The sequence below is a fragment of the Saimiri boliviensis genome, chromosome 9 (genome assembly GCF_048565385.1).
Source record: "Saimiri boliviensis isolate mSaiBol1 chromosome 9, mSaiBol1.pri, whole genome shotgun sequence".
NCBI classification, from domain to species: domain Eukaryota; kingdom Metazoa; phylum Chordata; class Mammalia; order Primates; family Cebidae; genus Saimiri; species Saimiri boliviensis.
Window position 1 is genome coordinate 101,077,059 of NC_133457.1, and position 19,280 is coordinate 101,096,338.

General features: G+C 42.4%; 1 protein-coding gene across 2 annotated transcripts in view; it reads right to left on the minus strand.

The window, feature by feature from the left end:
* SAMHD1 (SAM and HD domain containing deoxynucleoside triphosphate triphosphohydrolase 1) overlaps positions 1-19,280 on the minus strand; it is a 60,249-nt gene that overhangs the window by 12,975 nt on the left and 27,994 nt on the right. Inside the window, exons 7-13 of one of the 2 annotated variants that reach the window (XM_010342629.3) lie at positions 15,412-15,570; positions 12,739-12,839; positions 12,512-12,620; positions 7,945-8,036; positions 6,602-6,717; positions 1,878-2,017; positions 675-767 (exon numbers count right to left, since the gene is read on the minus strand). In XM_010342629.3, coding sequence (XP_010340931.2) covers positions 675-767; positions 1,878-2,017; positions 6,602-6,717; positions 7,945-8,036; positions 12,512-12,620; positions 12,739-12,839; positions 15,412-15,570 — 810 coding nt within the window. The remainder of the gene's footprint in view (positions 1-674; positions 768-1,877; positions 2,018-6,601; positions 6,718-7,944; positions 8,037-12,511; positions 12,621-12,738; positions 12,840-15,411; positions 15,571-19,280) is intronic. The other variant, XM_074406495.1, reaches the window with a different exon arrangement.

The window sequence follows — 19,280 nt, forward strand, 5'->3', positions numbered from 1 at the left end:
CAGGATGGTCTCGATTTCCTGACCTTGTGATCCACCTGCCTTGGCCTCCCAAAGTGCTGGGATTACAGGATGAGCCACTGTGGCTGGCTCTTTTTTTTTTTTTTCTTTTTCGATTTTTTCTGGAGTAGAGTCTTACTTTGCTGCCCAGGCTGGAGTGCAGTGGCACGATCTTGACTCACTGCAACCGCTGCCTCCTGGGTTCAAGTGATCCTCCTGCATCACCCTCCAGAGTAGCTGGGACTACAGGTGTGTGCCACCACACCTGGCTTACTTTTTTGAATTTTTAGTAGAGACGGAGTTTTGCCATGTTGGCCAGTCTGGTCTTGAACTCCAGACTCAGGTAATCCACCCATCTTGGCCTCCCAAACTGTTAGGATTACCGGCGTGAGCCACTGCACCTGGCCCCACAACTTTTTCTTTTGTGTCTGTATGCAGGCAATAAAAAAATTTAAAATGTATTACTTGTATAATTAAAAAATTTTAATGTAGACAACGTAATCATATAAATTTTTTTTGTGGTTAATAACATTGGTTCTCTTTGTGAGGTCACAGATGACTTCCTTCCTTCTTTCTGTATTTTTCTAAGTTGTTATAATGAACATGGCACTACTTTGATAATGGTGGGGTGCTTTATCTTTAAAAATTATTCACCTATTACTGGACTAATTACTTACATCCACTATAAAATGTTCAGCCTTCAGCTTTACTTCTAGCGGTACTTTGGGTTTAGCATCAGCAACCTCTTTTGGAAGACATTCATAGCTCTCCTGGAAAACACAAGCCTCCCATGTTAGAATCCATTTTTCATCGTTAAGTGTTCGAGCTACAAACAGGTTTTCTTTATGAAAATGGCACCTAAGAAAAATGATTAGAGATATCCTTAATAAATATCACTCCTACCAATGCCACCCTTTAAACAAATAGAGCAATTTCTGTGAAAAATTGTAAAAGGGAAAAAAAAAATCACCCGGCACGGTGGCTCACGCATGTAATCCCAGCATTTTGGGAAGCTGAGGTGGGCAGATCACCTGAGGTTGAGAGTTCGAGACCAGCTCGACCAACATGGAGAAACACCATCTCTACTAAAAATACAAAATTAGCCAGGTATGGTGGTGCATGCCTGTGATTCCTGCTAATCAGGAGGCTAAGGCAGGAGAATCACTTGAACCCGGGAGGTGGAGGTTGCAGTGAGCCAAGATTGTGCCATTGTACTCCAGCCTGGGCAACAAGAGTGAAACTCCATCTCAAAAAAAAAAAATAAATAAATAAATAATAAAAAACCAAACAAACAAAATTTACATTTTAAAAAATTTTGGCATTAACCTATTAGTACAACAAGAGGAAGTAAAGTATACCCAAGAAATTATTGAGGTAGGATGCGGTTATCAGTATGATTTGTGTTATGGCTTTCTGGCAAAGAGAAAATTCTTCACAAGTAGGAGGTGAAAATAGATATTTGAGTTAAATAAGACAGGTATGTGCCATCTGGGAGACTAACATCCTGTGAAGGAACCAAGTCATTGAAACAGGTCACCATAGCCTCAGTGAAGCTCATGCAGGCATTTTCTTTGAATCTACCCAAATCAGAGACCCACTCTCACTTCCTGAATGAAAGCAAAGATTTGGAGTTAAGTTAGACCTTGCTTTTGAATCCTGGCTAAACATGCTTTCATGAGCAAGTTATTTAATCTCAGCAAAGTCTCAGTTTCTCCATCTGTAAAACAGGCCTAAGAACCCTACACTGTTGTGAAGATTAAATGAGAATTAAAGTAAAGCACTTAGTACAAAGTCATAGTATCATGATAGGTTAGTGGTTTCCTCTTGGAGGACAAAGATAACCTTTCACTAATGGAAAGACACCTGATAACTCAACTCACCCTTTTAATCTTTATTTGTCCTGTTGGCTGGGTCTCACCCACATACTTGTATAAATTACGGTATTCAATACTTTTTAAAATCTCTTGTGCCGCCTTCAATTTGGGATCAGTAGAGTATAAAATCTCCAGAAAAATGTTATCTGCCAATTTGATGACATTTCAGTTATATTAAAATGAAAACACAGAGTTAAAGAGTTATATAGTGCTATGCTACTGAAATGATCTTAACAGGCAGTTCACAAACGTAGGTACCTTATTATTTTAGCAATATAAGAAAATGTTTTAAAAGACTTAAGTGAAAAAACCATATAAAATTGTTCCAGTCGGCTAGTCACAGTGGCTCATTTTTTCTTTTTTGAGATGGAGTCTCTCTGTTGCCAGGCTGGAGTGCAGTGACAAAATCTTGGCTCACTGCAAACTCCCCCTCCTGGGTTCAAGCATTCTTCTGCCTCAGCCTCCCAAGTAGCTGGGACTACATGTGCACACCACCACACCTGGCTAATTTCTGTGTTTTTAGTAGAGACGGGGTTTCATCATATTGGCCAGGCTGGTCTCAACCATGTGATCCACCTGCGTAGGCCTCCCAAAGTGCTGGGATTACAAGTGTGAGCCACCATGCCTGGCCTCTTTTTTTTTTTTTTTCAGGAGACAAGGTCACATTCTGTAGCCCAGGCTGAAGTACAGTGGCACTATCATAATTCGCTGCAACATAAAAGTCCTGTGCTCAAGCAATCCTCCTGCCTCAGCCCAAGTAGCTGGAACTACAGACGTGTACCACCATACCTGGCTAAATTTTTTTTTTTTTTTGAGACGGAGTTTCACTCTTGTTACCCAGGCTGGAGTGCAATGGCACGATCTCGGCTCACCGCAACCTCCGCCTCCTGGGTTCAGGCAATTCTCCTGCCTCAGCCTCCTGAGTAGCTGGGATTACAGGCACGTGCCACCACCCCCAGCTAATTATTTGTGTTTTTAGTAGAGACAGGGTTTCACCATGTTGACCAGGATGGTCTCGATCTCTTGACCTTGTGATCCACCCGCCTCGGCCTCCCAAAGTGCTGGGATTACAGGCTTGAGCCACCGCGCCCGGCATTTTTTTTTTTTTTTTTTTTTTAAACGGGGTCTCGCTCTGTTGTCAGGCTGGAGTGAAGTGGCACGTGCTCTGGTTCACTGCATCCTTGACCTCCTGGGCTGAGGCAATCCTCATGCCTCAGCCTCCTAAGTAGCTGGGACTACAGGCGCATGCCACCATGCCCAGCTAAACTAAAACACAGTTTAAATGTAAGTATAATTTGAAAAAAATAATCTTCCTGCCTCAGTCTCCTGAACAGCTGGGACTAAAGGCACATGTCAACACATCTAGATGAAGATGACTTTTAAAAATATGGCATTACTTGCTTTATTATGAATGAAAATTAAAAGCAAATATCCTCAGCTTGTTCAAATTTTTTTTTACTTTTATTTTATTTTTGAGATGATGTCTTGCTCTGTCATCCAGGCTTGATATCAGCTCACTGCAACCCCTGTCTCCTGTTGATTCTTGTGCCTCAGCCTCCGAGTTGCTGGGACTATAGGCACCTGCCACTACACTCAGCTAATATTTTGCATTTTTAGTAGAGATGGGGGTTCACCATGTTGGTCAGGCTGATCTTGAACTCCTGATCTCAAGTGATCGACCTGCATCTCAGCCTCCCAAAGTGTTGAGATTACAGGCGTGAGCCACCCTGCCTGGCCTTACATATATATTTTTAAAGAACAATGTAGCTGGGCGCGGTGGCTCACGCCTGTAATCCCAGCACTTTGGGAGGCTGAGGTGGGCGAATCACCTGAGGTTGGGAGCTCAAGACCGGCCTGACCAACATGGAAAAACTCCACCTCTACTAAAAATATAAAAAATTAGCTGGGCATGGTGGCATATGCCTGTAATCCCAGCTACTTGGGAGGCTGAGGCAGAAGAATTGCTTGAACCTGGGAGGCGGAGGTTGCAGTGAGCTGAGATCACGCCATTGCACTCCAGCCTGGGCAACAAGAGTGAAACTCTGTCTCAAAAAAAAAAAAAAAAAGAAAAAAAAAGCAATGTATATAGTTTTATAATTTAATTTAATTTGTTCTCTATTATTATTATTTTTGATACAGAGTCTCACCTGCTGCCCAGGCTGGAGTGCAGTGGTGCAATCTTGGCTCACTGCAACCCCAAACTCCTGGGCTGCAGTGATTCCCCAGCCTCAGCATCTTGAGTAGCTGGGACTACAGGCACACACCACCATGGCTAATTTTTAAATTTTGTGTAGAAACAGGGTTTCACCATGTTGCCCAGACTGGTCTCAAACTCCTGGGCTCAAGCAATCCATCTGCCTTGTCTCCCAGAGCACTGGGATTACAGGTATGAGCCACCTTGTCTGCCTATTATGTATCTTTTGATTAAATTTACTGAAATGTAATGTGAAGTCTGTCAAGTTGAATAATAAAAATTTGGGCTTGTATTTTACATGTCTTTTCCCCCCATTTCATTTTTCTAGTAATTCATTTTTATCATACTTTACAGAAATATCAATCTGTTAGGGTTGGTAATTTAAGAAACTGGTTCTACAAAGACAGTTTAGGAGGAGCTACTTTAGGTTTCATTCTGTCAGTGTGCAGCAAATAGAATCCAGCTGTGGTAGAACAGCAGCATTCTAGGCAGGAAGCTATGGTATAGAGATTTGGTTTGGGTCTTAGGTCATTTGGCTTCTGTTGTTTTCTCCATTTTCAGAGCCTCCAGCCTTTCCACTGATTCTGTAAGCTATAGGATTGCTTTCCAATTTAATTTTTATTTTTTGTTTATTTATTTTTAAGATAGAGTTTTGCTGTGTTGCCCAGGCTGGAGTGCAGTGGCACGATCTTGGCTCACTGCAACCTCTGCCTCCTGGGTTCAAGTGATTCTCCTGCCTCAGCTTCCTGAGTAGCTGGGATTACAGGTGCATGACACCACACCTGGCTAATTTTTGTATTTTTAGTAGAGATAGTGTTCTACCATTTTGGCCAGGCTGGTCTCAAACTCCTGGCCTCAGGTAATCTGCTCACCTCAGCCTCCCAAAGTGCTGGAATTACAGGCATGAGCCACTGAACCTGGCCCAATTTTATTTTTAGTTAAATGGTTTCATAATTTTTAACTAAGAACTCTGACTGCTGTACACTTTTTGTTCTACTTCTTTTGCTTTATCTCAGGCAATACTTTCCCACAATAATGAACCACCTGTGGTTCACCTCTCTTTCCTCCTTTCCACACTAAGCTGAAGATTTTGTTTCTGCAAAAATGTGAATTGATGTTCCTGGCATCTTGTGTTTTTGCAATTAAAATAATCTTAAATGGCCAAGTCAGTTTGTTGGTATTCAGGTATATTATGAGTTAAATAATGACAAGTCTGGGCAACATAGTGGGACCCTGTCTCTACAAAAGTTTAAAAAACTGGCCAGGCGCAGTGGCTCACTCCTGTAATCCCAGCACTTTGGGAGGCTGAGGTGGATGGATCACGAGGTCAAGAGATCGAGACCATCCTGGTCAACATGGTGAAACCCCCTCTACTAAAAATACAGAAAATTAGCTGGGCAAGGTGGCGCGTGCCTCTAATCCCAGCTACTCAGGAGGCTGAGGCAGGAGAATTGCCTGAACCCAGGAGGCGGAGGTTGTGGTGAGCCAAGACTGCGCTATTGCACTCTAGCCTGGGTAACAAGAGCAAAACTCTGTCTCAAAAAAAAAAAAAAAAAAAAAAAAAAAAAAAAAAACTACCCAGGTGTGGTGGTATATGCCTATAGTCCCAGCTACTTGGCTGAGGCTGAGGCGGCAGGATCACTTGAGCTCAGGAGGTTGAGGCTCCAATAAGCTGTGATGGCACCACTGCACTCCAGCTTGGATGACAGAATAAGATCCTGTCTCCAAAAAATAAAAAAAATAAATAAAAATAAAATTAAACAGTTAAATAATGGGCCGGGTGTGGTGGCTCATGCCTATAATCCTAGCACTCTGGGAGGCCAAGGCAGACAGATCACCTGAAATCATGAGTTCAAGACCAGCCTGGCCAAAAAGGTGAAACCCCATCTCTACTAAAAACACAGAAATTAGTGGGACATGGTAGGCTATGCCTGTAATCCCAGCTATTCAGGAGGCTAAGGCAGGAGAATCGCTGAAACCTGAGAGGTGGAGGCTGTAGTGAGCCAAGATTGTGCCATTGCACTCCAGGCTGAGTGATAGATCGAGACTCCGTCTCAAAAAATAAAAGTAGAATAATTCATATTGAGTACTTATTTCTCAAGTCTATACTTGGTGCTATGCCACATTTAAACAACACAACAAACTATATGCTAGGTATCATTACCCTCATTTTATAGATGAGAGGTTCAGGTAGGTTAAATCACTCAGTCAAGGTTACTTTATCAGTACAAGACAGAAATAAAACTCAAATTCAAAAGGAGATAATTACTTGGGAAGCTAAAATACTTCCATTGGCTGGGTGCAGTGGCTCACACCTGTAATCCTAGTACTCTGGGAGGTCAAGGCAGGAGGATCGCTTGAGCCCAGGAGTTTGAGAGCAGCCTGAGCAATATTGTGAGACCCCTTCTTTATTTTTGTAAAATTAAATAATTTTTAAAAATGAAAAATAAAATAAAGAAAAATAACCTATTGGCAATTCAGAGACATCTTATAGTTTATCTGAGGTGGACTGTCTATGTTACCTGTTTCTTCTTACCTGTCAGCTTAGTGTAGGCTTCCATGTCATCAATTGCTGTAGAAATGCTATACTTCTTTCCTTCAGTACCTGTGATCTCTATGTAGGGGTCTGCTTTGAGGAATGCATCTGTAATCCTAAAAATAATTTTGCAAAAATTGATGCCTATGAGAAATTTTGAATATTTGCCTTATGTCTTGCTTAAGGAAATCTACTTTTGGGAAATAAAATAATGAGGCACAATGTTCTAAAGACAATTGCTTCTCAACCATACTAACCATGTGCATGGTGGCCTGTGAGCTATCATGCTGACTGTGTTCCAGGCACTGCGGCAGGGCTTTACATGCATCATCTTCTTTGATCTTCCCAACAGTAAGGTAGGGGTATTCAGTCCCAATATATATGTATTTTTTTTTTAGAGATGGGGTTTCACCATTTTGGCCAGGCTGGTCTCAAACTCCTGACCTCAGGTGATCCAGCCACCTCGGCCTCCCAAAGTGCTGGGATTACAGGCGTGAGCCACTGCACCCGGCCCAGCCCCAATTTTATAGATACAGAAATGAAGTGAATTTTCATTTAACCAACTTAGGAAGAAACAGTGCCAGGCTTTGAACTTAGATCTCTCTGAATTCAACAACAACAACAACAACAACTCTTACCAAAGTATTAACATACAAATAGGAGAATGTATTCCAAGTAATCTGCTCATGACAAAGGATAGGTGAAAAATAGGAATGAAGATAAATTTCCTCAACAAAAATGTAAAAACGAAATGAAAGGTTAATCAATTTAAGGCTATTTTAGAGTCATGGAAGAAGTAACTTGACTCACACCCAGTGTTTAATAACTCCTTATGGAGTCTTTGAGTCCTGTGGAGACCTGGCTGCACAGTTTTCTGCTACGGTTCTGACTGGGTCAGGAAGAGGTAAAATTCCTGTTCGTTTTACCATTTGGTACTATTTTTGATGAATATTTGACAGGATAGAATTAGACATTAATCTTAATCCTTAAAGTTTATTTTTGTAATTAATCTCAGAATTCAAATATTCATGCCCTACCTCCCATTCTCCTGATGACTTATATCTGGTATGTAAGTGACTACCTGTTCAGAGGTCCTGAGTGATCCCAGCACTGCCGCTTCACGCCTGGCCGAAGCCAGCTCTTCTTCATCTGCCCCTTTAATCATTTCCCTCCTTTTCCTCCAACTAAATTATATTCTAGAGTTTTCATTAAGGAAACTATTTTAGATTTAATCACTTAATATTCACTTGAACTTATCTAGAAATGTCAAGTTGAGCCTAGTATGATACTCTAGCAAAGTATCATGGAATATTTTATAGGGAAATGACCATCAAGTTTCTTACATTGTATCAATGATGTTGCCAACTTTGTGTTGATAAGCTCTACGGTGTAAACAGTTGCGAGTGTGGAACATGTCATACAGATTTCCAACTTCCTGCAGGAAAATATGAAATAAATATTAATAGGATCAAATTACATTAACCTTATTAATAGACAAGTATATAGGACAAGGAAAAGGGATAGTGGCATAGTGGCAGATAAGAGGGCTATCTATGCACAGGGGCTACTTCATTAACACCTTCGAGCCTAATAACAAATCAGGAGGCAGATTAGTAAAGCCATTTATTGGCTTGCAATTTTCATTCCCCCTTCCTCTTTTTTTTTTAAAGACAAGTTCTTTTAGGCTGGTATGAAGTGATTATCCCATCTCAAACTTGCTGGGACAATATGCATCAGCCATTGTGCTCGGCTAACTTTCATTCCCATTTTTTTTTTTTTTTTTTTTGAAATAGAGTCTTGCTCTGTTGCCCAGGCTGGAATTTAAGTCTTTCATTGCAAGAACTGTCATTCTTAATAAACTACGCTGGGCACGGTGGCTCACACATGTAAATCCCAGCACCTTGGGAGGTCGAGGTGGGCAGATCACCTGAGGTCAGGAGTTTAAGACCAGCCTGGCCAAAATGGTGAAACCCCGTCTCTACAAAAATACAAAAATTAGCTGGGCAAGATGGCGATTGCCTGTAATCCCAGCTACTCAGGAGGCAGAAGAATTGCTTGAACCCACGAGGCAGGGGTTGCAGTGAACCAAGATCGCATCATTGCACTCCAGCCTGGGTGATAGAGCGAGAGTCTGTCTTGGAAAACAAAAACAAAAACAAACTCCTAAAATCTACTATGTGCTCAAACTCTGTGACAGGTTCCGTTTTAGGCCTCTTAAATTATATATGTGAATCCTCCCAATAACTCTAGGAAATAGGTATTGTTATTCTTATGTTCTTCATTCTTGACTTTTTTTTTTTTTTTGAGACCATCTCACTCTGTCACCCAGGTTGGAGTTCAGTGGCACATAAGCTCAGCTAACTGCAACCTCCACCTCCCTGGTTCAAGCAACTTTCATACCTCAGCCTCCCAAGTAGCTGGGATTATAGGTGTGTGCTACCACGCCTGGCTTAATTTTTGTATTTTCAGTAGAGACAGGGTTTCACCATGTTGGCTGGGATGGACTCAAACTTACAAGCTCAATTGATCCGCCTGCCTTGGCCTCACAAAGTAGTGGGATTACAGGCATGAGCTACCACACCTAGCCATTCTTGACTTTCTATAGTATAGTACTATACTACTTTTTTTTTTTTTTTTTTTTTTTTTGAGACGGAGTTTCGCTCTTGTTACCCAGGCTGGAGTGCAATGGCGCGATCTCGGTTCACCGCAACCTCCGCCTCCTGGGTTCAGGCAATTCTCCTGCCTCAGCCTCCTGAGTAGCTGGGATTACAGGCACGTGCCACCATGCCCAGCTAATTTTTTGCATTTTTAGTAGAGACGGGGTTTCACTATGTTGACCGGGATGGTCTCGATCGCTTGACCTTATGATCCACCCGCCTCGGCCTCCCAAAGTGCTGGTATTACAGGCTTGAGCCACCGCGCCCGGCCTATACTACTTTTTGATTACATGACTGCCATCTAACAGGGACCTGGGGACTTCACTTGTTTAACCACAGCTGACCTTTAACAACACATGCTTGAAATGTGAGTTCAATTATACAGATTTTCTTGCCCCGCCACCATCCCTGAGACAGTAAGACCAAGGCCTCCTCTTCCTGAGCCTACTTAATGTGAAGATGATAAGGATGAAGACCTTTAGGATGACCACTTCCACTTAATAGTAAGTGCCTTATGATTTTTTTCTTTTTTTTTTTTTTTTAGGGGACAAAGCCTTGCTCTGTCGCCCAGGCTAGAGTGCAGTGGAGCAATCTTGGCTCACTGCAACCTCTGCTTCCGGGGTTCAAGTGATTCTCCTGCCTCAACCTCCCAAGTAGCTAGGATTATAGGCACGTGCTACTGTATCCAACTAATTTTTGTATTTTTGGTAGAAATGGAGTTTCACCATGTTCGCCAGCCTGATCTCAAACTCCTAACCTCAAGGGATCTGCCAGCCTTGACCTCCCAAAGTGCTGGGATTACAGGAGTGAGCCACTGTACCTGGGCTTGCCTTATGATTTTCTTAATAACGTTTCTCTAGCTTACTTTATTGTAAGAATACAGTAGACTGGGGATAGAGGTTCATACACATGAGCACTTTGGGAGGCCAAGGAGGATGAATTGCTTGAGGTCAGGACTTTGAGACCAGGCTGGGCAACATAGCAAAACCCTGTCTCTACAAAAAATAAATAAATAAATAAAAATAGAAAAAATTAGCCCAGTGTAGTGGCCATGCACCTGTGGTCCCAGCTACTCAGGAAGCTGAAGTGGGAGATTTGCTTGAGCCTGGAAGGTGGAGGATGCAGTGAGCTGAGATCATGCCACTATACTCCAATCTGGGTGACAGAGTAAGATCCTGTATCAAAAAAAAAAAAAAAAAAGAATATGGTATATGATACATGTACCATTCAAAATAGGCTGAATGCAGTGGCTCACACCTATAATCATAGCACTTTGGGAGGCTGAGGTAGGTAGGGTGGGTTGCTTGAGCCCAGGAGTTTGAATCTAGTCTGGGCAACATACTGAAACCCCACCTCTATAAAATTAATTGAAAAATTAACCAAGCATATGCCTGTAGTCCCAGCTACTCAGGAGGAAGAGGAGGGAAGATCAGTTGAGCCCAGGAAGTCAAAGCTACAGTGCACTCTGACAGTGCCACTGTACTCCAGCCTGAGTAATAGAGCAAGACCCTGTCTGGAAAGAAAACAAAAGACAAAACTAAAAAACCATACAAAATGTGTGTAATTTACTATTAAGTTTTTCAAGAAGGCTTCTGGTCAACAGGAGGGTATCAGTAGTTAAGTTTTTGGGAAGTCAAAAGTTACACGCAGGCCGGGTGGAGTGGCTCATGCCTGTAATCCCAGCAGTGTAGGAGGCCAAAGAGGGTAGATCACTTGAAGTCAGGAGTTTGAGATCAGCCTGGCCACATGGTGAAACCCCATTTCTACTGAAAATACAAAAATTATGGGCCGGGCGCAGTGGTTCATGTCTGTAATCCTAGCACTTTGGGAGGCTGAGGTGGGCGGATCATGAGGTTAAGAGATTGAGACCATCCTGGCCAACATGGTGAAACCCCATCTCTACTAAAAATATAAAAATTAGCTGGGCGTGGTGGCATACTCCTGTAGTCTCAACTACTTGGGAGGCTGAGGCAGGAGGATCACTTGAACCCGGGAGGCAGAGGTTGCAGTGAGCCAAGATCACGCCACTGCACTCCAGCCTGAAAACAGAGCAAGACATGGTCAAAACACACACACACACACACACAATTACACAATCAGCCGGGCATCTGTAAACCCAGTTACTCCTGAGGCTGAGGCAGGAGAATCACTTGAACCGGGAGGTGGAGGTAGCAGTGAGCAGAGATCGTGCCACTGCACCACAGCGTGGGTGACAGAGGGAGACTCTGCCTCAAAAAAGAAAAGTTATATACAGATTTTCCACTAGGAGAGGGGGCAACAGCCCCTAAACACCATTTTGCTCAGGTGTCAACTATATAAAAATTTTCAGCACTAATATAGTGATTGAAAAGAAGATTCTGGGCCAGGCGCGGTGGCTCAAACCTGTAATCCCAGCACTTTGGGAGGCTGAGGTGGGTGGATCACGAGGTCAAGAGATCGAGACCATCCTGGTCAACATGGTGAAACCCCGTCTCTACTAAAAATACAAAAAATCAGCTGGGCATGGTGGTGCGTGCCTGTAATCCCAGCTACTCAGGAGGCTGAGGCAGGAGAATTGCCTGAAACCAGGAGGTGGAGGTTGCGGTGAGCCGAGATGGCGCCATTGCACTCCAGCCTGGGTAACAAGAGCGAAACTCCAGCTCAAAAGGAAAAAAAAAAAAAAAAAAAGAAAGGAGATTCTGAAACCAAACTTTCTGGGTTGAAATTCCAACTCTATCAGTTGCTAATTATATGCCTTCTCTGTCCCTTAATTTGCTCGCCTGTTGAATGGAATAATAGTATCTATCTCACAGGATTTTAAGGATTGAGTTGATCTAACTGAAGAAGCACTTAAAATAATGCCTTACACAAGCCAGGCATGATAGTATGTACCTGTAGTCCCAGCTACTTGGGAGGCTGAGGAAGGAGGATCACTTGAGCTCAGGAGTTCAAGACTAGCCTGGGCAACACAGTGAGATCCTATCTCAAAAAACAAAAAAACAAAAAGTAAACAACACATGATAGTGTACACCTGTAGTTTCAGCCAAAAAACCCCCAAAACTAGTGTCTAAATCAAAACTTAATAAATGTCCATTTTAATTTTATTACTTTTTAACAATGCAGTAGAAGTGAAGAGATTAAAGATATTTACAAATCCTAGGAATTAAGTAAAGAGATTGATGATTTACCAATTATTTCATACTGTTAACTGGTTCTTTGCAAATTTCAGACCAGAAACAACACTCTTCTTGCTGTTTCCTCTGACATAGCTTACCTTATCTCTAGTACAAATATGCAACTTGCTTTCTACTTCACAGACACGGGCAAACTTAATAAAACGCTTGTAATCAAAATTATTTTGGATTCCAAGATGATGGCAGTCCCTAGAAGGATTCCAAAGCAGAGATATGAAATCTTTCAACATGGAAGCTGTACCTTAAATAGTGATACTAAATTTATACAAAGATTTTAGCCAATTTTTCAGAAGTGTTTAGTGCATACCTGGCAAAATAATCCCACTTGTCCACATCAATGCCATTTCTTTTATTAGCCACTATCTCATAAAGGAAGCTTTTCTCTTTAGGACGCCCTTTATATGGCCACTGGAAGGCAAGAAAACCCACTGGAAGTTTTAGGATAGGCACCAAATCTATTTATAAGCAAAGCAAAGCAATTCTATTAATCTGTAAATTATAAACAGATATGAGATAAACTAGACGGTTCTAATCTTTCCTTCTTCCACTTCATTTCTAAACTAGTAAAGAGGGAAAAGAAATGCTAAGGTATATGATACCCTATTGTTACCACATTTTCTTGTGCCACTGAAAAGATCTTAACTCTATTACATTTCCCAAAACCAACAACTTTTGAATTTTCTTGGTTTATAAGTTTTCTAAAAATATAAAACCTAGGCCAGGTGTGGTGGCTCATGCCTGTAATCGTGGCACTTTGGGAGGTCAAGCCAGGTGGATCGTGAAGTCAGGGGTTTGAGACCAGCTGGCCAAGATGGTGAAATCCCGTCTCTACTAAAAATACCAAAATTAGCCAGGTATAGTGGTGGGTGCCTGTAGTCTCAGCTACTTGGGAAGCTGAGGCAGGAAAATCACCTGAACCCAGGAGGTGGAGGTTGCAGTGTGCCAAGACTGCGCCACTGCACTCTAGCCTGGGTGACAGAACAAGACTCTATCTTAAAAAAATTAAACTTTTAAAATATATGTAATCTAATTAATAATGCCTGATTTCATGCATTAAAACAGTACTATCTTTCAAAGTAGCTACACACCTAATCTAAATAATATACATTCTTCAAAGTATTCTTTGAGCTTCATTTTTTTGGAAATAGGATATTTGCTACAAAACCTATCTCTTTATAAGTATACTTGTATATATTTGAGAAAAAAGCCCTGAAAGTCTCAGGGGAAAATTATTTTCCAACTTTATTTTTATTTTTATTTTTATTTTAGACGGAGTTTCGCTCTTGTTACCCAGGCTGGAGTGCAATGGCGCGATCTCGGCTCACCGCAACCTCCGCCTCCTGGGTTCAGGCAATTCTCCTGCCTCAGCCTCCTGAGTAGCTTGGATTACAGGCATATGCCACCATGCCCAGCTACTTTTTTGTATTTTTAGTAGAGACGGGGTTTCACCATGTTGACCAGGATGGTCTTGATCTCCTGACCTTGTGATCCACCCGCCTCAGCGTCCCAAAGTGCTGGGATTACAGGCTTGAGTCACCATGCCCGGCCCCAACTTTATTTTTAATTAAAAAAAAAAAAAAAAAACCCGAAAGATCAAAAAGGAAACAAAATAGATTCTCCATTAAACCGGTTCAACTTTTTTGTAGATCTTCATATATCTAAACATTTCAAATAAGATTTTTAAAAATTCAGAGACAGCGTCTAGCTCTGTTGCCCAGGCTGGACTGCAGCTGCACAATCACAGCTCACTGCAGCCTGCCTCAGCCTCCGAAGCTGAAGACTACAGGCATGAGACAGGGTTTCAGTATGTTACCCAGGCTGATCTCAAACTCCTGGGCTCAAGTGATCCTGTCACCTTGGCCTCCCAAAGTGCTGGGATTACCGGCATGAGCCACTGAGCTTGGCCAAATATGTTTGTTTTAACGGTTAAATGAAACACACATTTACATTCCAAACAAAGTTACTTTAGGATTCTATATAAAATAATGTAGGCTCATGCCTGTAGTCCTAGCACTTCGAGAGGCCAAAGTGGGAGAGCCCAGGAGTTCGAGACCAGCTTAGGCAACATAGTGTGACCACATCTCTAAGAAAAGTGTTTTTTAAATGAATAAAATACTGCATATATATTCACTAAAAAAGAACTTACGGCCGGCTGCGGTAGCTCACATCTGTAATCCCAGCACCTTGGGAGGCTGAGGTGGGCGAACTACCTGAGGTCAGGAGTTTGAGACCAGCCTGGCCAACATGGTGAAACCCCATCTCTACTAAAAATACAAAAATTAGCCAGGCATGATGGCACATGCCTGTAATCCCAGCTACTCGGGAGGCTGAGGGAGGAGAATTGCTTAACCCTGGGAGATGGAGGTTGCAGTGAGCTGAGATCATGCCACTGCACTCCAGCTTAGCTGACAGAGTGTGACTCTGTCTCAAAAAAAAAAAAAAAAAAAAAAGAATTTATGCTGAGCACAGTGGCCCACACCTGTAATCCCAGCATTTTCAGAGGCAGAGGTAAGTGGATCACTTGAGTTCAGGAGTTCAAGATCAGCCTGGGCAACATGACAAAACCCCATCTCTACAAAAAATACAAAAATTAGCTGGGCATGGTAGTGCATATTTGTGGTCCCAGCTACTCAGGAGTCTGAGGTGGGAGGATCACTTGGGCCTGGGAGGTAGAAGTTGCAGTGAGCTGAGACTGTCCCACTGTATTCTAGCCCTAGTGACAGAGTGAGACCCTGTCTCAAAAAAAAGAAAAAAGAAAAAAAAAAGAATTTATATATTTTTTGGGAAGTAACTTCAAAATAATTCAGTTGAGAGGTAGAAAAAATATAAGCCTTTTATTGTCGCATTAAACAGTAGAAATATAGAATTCATATTTTATCATTTAGCCTCTAAAATAGCCAAATGTATAACTCGGAAGGAATCATGAAAAGGCTAGATGAAAAGCACCAGTCAGTTAAAATTAAGTTGTACATAAACTTACCAAAGAATCTTTTTTGATAGGTGATTCAAGTGGTCCTGCAATTTGTTCCTTAATAAAGCAAATATCTTCTTCAGGGATGAGACCATAGCTTTCCATGACAGCCTTGAGTCCATTAGAATTAATTAGGTGCTCAAACATCTTAACTGAGCCTTGTTCATGCTAGGAAAAATAAACACAATATGATGTGTTATAGGTTCTGGCCCACTGAGGGCCCTGATTTAATAAAATTATCCTCAATTCCAAGTAATTCTGAGATACGGGTCTATTGCATATTAATTCTCTAGTTTCTAACCATAGTTTTAGGAACATTAAAAACCTGTCAGGTTTTTCATGATTTTACTAGTCTGCAAACCTTTTACAAATCATATTATTTCATAAACATATTTAATGCACTTTATGATATAATATAGTACCTAAATGAATATTACAAGATCAGGTAGATAGGATTACATTTTAATAAATATCATAAAATTGAACTTTATTTTTTCATCAGCCTTTGAACATGTGCAGTTATAAACTGCCATCTAGTGGTGAAAAGGAGTAGCTGCAAACTTGCCAGTAAAAACAAAGATCTCAAATTGGCCTCAGTTTGCTTATTCTCTGCTCACTCATTCGCAATCAATGTAAAGGAACAAAAGAACCCCTGAAGACATCTGCCCTTTCCTAGGACCTACAAAAAGTAAGATAACAAAACCCAAATTGTCCTATATTCTTTCTTTCTTTCTTTTTTAAGAGATAGGGAATCTCTCTTGCCCAGGCTAGAGTGCAGTGAGGTGATCATGGGCTCAATCCAGCCTTGAACTCCTGGGCTCAAGCAATCCTCCCACTTCAGCCTCCCGAGTAGCTGGGACCAGAGGTGCACACCACCCCACCCAGCTAATTTTTAAATTTTTTGTAGAAGCAGGGTCTTGCTTTGTTGCCCAGGTTGGTCTTGAACGCCTAAGCTCAAGTAATCCTCCCGCCTCAGTCTCCCAAAGTGGTAGGATTATAAGCACCTCACCCTATAACTATTTCCACCCCGCACGTGCCCCGCCCCAGGAAAAAATTCTTGCTCCAGAAACTACTCTTAAAAGCGGAATCAGGGTCGGGGACGGTGGCTCACACCTGTAATCCCAGCATTTTGGGAGGCCAAGGTGGGAGGATCTCTTTAGGTCAGGACTTCAAATTTGGCCAACATGGCAAAACCCCATCTCTACTAAAAAATACAAAAATTAGCCAGGCATGGTGGCACACACCTATAATCCCAGCTACTTGGGAGGCTGAGGCAGGAGAATCACTTGAACCCAGGAGGCAGAGGTTGCAGTGAGCCAAATTTGCCCCACACTCTAGCCTGGGCAGGCAATAGAGTGAGACTCTGTCTCAAAGAAAATAAAAATAAAAATAAAAATAAACCCAAAACCCAAAACAGAATCAGGCTGGGTGCAGTGGCTCATATTTGTAATCCCAGCATTTTAGGAGGCAGAGGTGGGAGGACTGCTTGAGCCCAGGAGTTTGAGACCAGCCTGGGCAACAAAGCAAGACCCCGTCTCTAGAAAAAAATTTAAAAGTTAGCTGAGTATAGTGGCATGCGCCGGTGGTCCCAGCTACTTGGGAGACTAAGGCAGAAGGATTGCTTGAGCCCAGGTGGTTGACACTGCAGTTAGCTGTCTTCATGCCTGCACTCCAGCCTCAGCAACAGAGCAAGACCTTGTCTCTAAACAAACAAACAAAAAAAATTGAATCAAGATATATATATATATACACACACACACACACACAAAGAGGAAAAACAGTAACTTTATAGTGGAGAAATTTGACAGACAATGCCTTAACCAAGTAAGCAGAATTAATATTATTGGTATTGGCTCAACTAGATTTTATGTGCCTCCTGAGATGATACACCATCAAGGACGTATCACTTTTTTTTTTTTGAGACAGAGTCTAGCTCTGCCACCCAGGCTGGAGTGCAGTGGCACGATCTTGGCTCACTGCAACCTCTGCCTCCCAGGTTCAAGCAATTCTCCTTCCTCAGCCTCCCAAGTAGGTGCATGCCACCACACCCAACTAATTTTTTTTTTTTGAGACGAAATTTCACTTTTGTCCCCCAGGCTGGAGTGAAATGGTGTGATCTCAGCTCATTGCAACCTCCACCTCTGAGGTTCAGGCGATTCTCCTGCCTCAGCCTCCCAAGTACCTGGGAATATAGGCGTCTACCACATCCACCTTTTTTTTTTTTTTTTGAGATGGAGTCTTGCCCTGTTGCCAGGCTGGAGGGCAGTGGTGCCATCTTGGCTCACTGCAACCTCTGCTGCCTGGGTTCAAGCGATTCTTCTGCCTCAGCCTTCCAAGTAGCTGGGACCACAGGTGTGTGCCACCACACCTGGCTGATTTTTGTATTTTTAGTAGAGGCGGGGTTTCACTATGTTGGCCAGGATGGTCTCTGTCTCTTGACCTCGTGATCCCCCTGCCTTGGTCTCCCAAAGTGCTGGGATTACAGGCGTGAGCCACTGCACCCAGCCCCACCTAATTTTTATATTTTTAGTACAGACAGGGGTTTGCCATGTTGACGGGGCTGGTTTCAAACTCCTGACCTCAGGTGATCCACCCACCTCTTCCTCCCAAAGTGCTGGGGTTACGGTGTGAGCCACCACGCCTGGCCTGGACACATCACTTTTGTGGCATTCTATCAAAAATGCACAGCTTGAATCCATGATGAAACATTACATTGAAACTCAAATTGAGGAACATTACATAAAATAGCTCACTTGCTCTTTAATAAAATGACAAAGTCACCCAAGATAAAGACTGAAGAATTGTTCCCGATCAAAAGAAACTAGAAAAATGGCAAGTAAATGCAATGTATAATTCTGGACCAGAGAAAAAAAATTTTTCCCCCTTTTTCTATATGGACAATTAGTAAAATTTGAAAGTCTGAATCAGATAAGAGTACTGCATCAACATTTACTGATTTTTATAATTATACTATGGTTATATAAGAATTTTTTTTTTAGGAAATACCCACTGAAGTATTTAGAAATAAAGTATTTCAACAATTTAACTTTCTTTCTTTTTTTTTTTTAATTTATTTTTTATTTTTTTATTTTTTTGAGATGGAGTTTCGCTCTTATTACCCAGGCTGGAGTGCAATGGTGCGATCTCGGCTCACCGCAACCTCCGCCTCCTGGGTTCAGGCAATTCTCCTACCTCAGCCTCCTGAGTAGCTGGGATTACAGGCACACGCCACCATGCCCAGCTAATTTTTTGTATTTTTAGTAGAGACGGGGTTTCACTATGTTGACCGGGATGGTCTCGATTTCTTGACCTCATGATCCACCCGCCTCGGCCTCCCAAAGTGCTGGGATTACAGGCTTGAGCCACCGCGCCCGGCCTATTTTTTTTTTTTTTTTGAGACGGAGTTTCGCTCTTGTTACCCAGGCTGGAGTGCAATGGCGCGATCTTGGCTCACCGCAACCTCCGCCTCCTGGGTTCAGGCAATTCTCCTGCCTCAGCCTCCCGAGTAGCTGGGATTACAGGCACGCGTCACCATGCCCGGCCAATTTTTTGTATTTTTAGTAGAGACGGGGTTTCACCATGTTGACCAGGATGGTCTTGATCTCTTGACCTTCTGATCCACCCGCCTCGGCCTCCCAAAGTGCTGGGATTACAGGCTTGAGCCACCGCGCCCAGCCCTATTTTTTTTTTTTTTTTTTTTTAAGACGGAGTCTTGTTCTATCGCCACACTGGAGCACAGTGGTGAGATGCCAGCTCACTGCAACTTCTGTTTTCCAGTTTCAAGCAATTCTCCTGCCTCAGCCTCCCAAGTAGGTGGGACTACAGGGGCGTGTCACCACGGCCGGCTGTTTTTTGTATTTTTAGTTGAGATGGGGTTT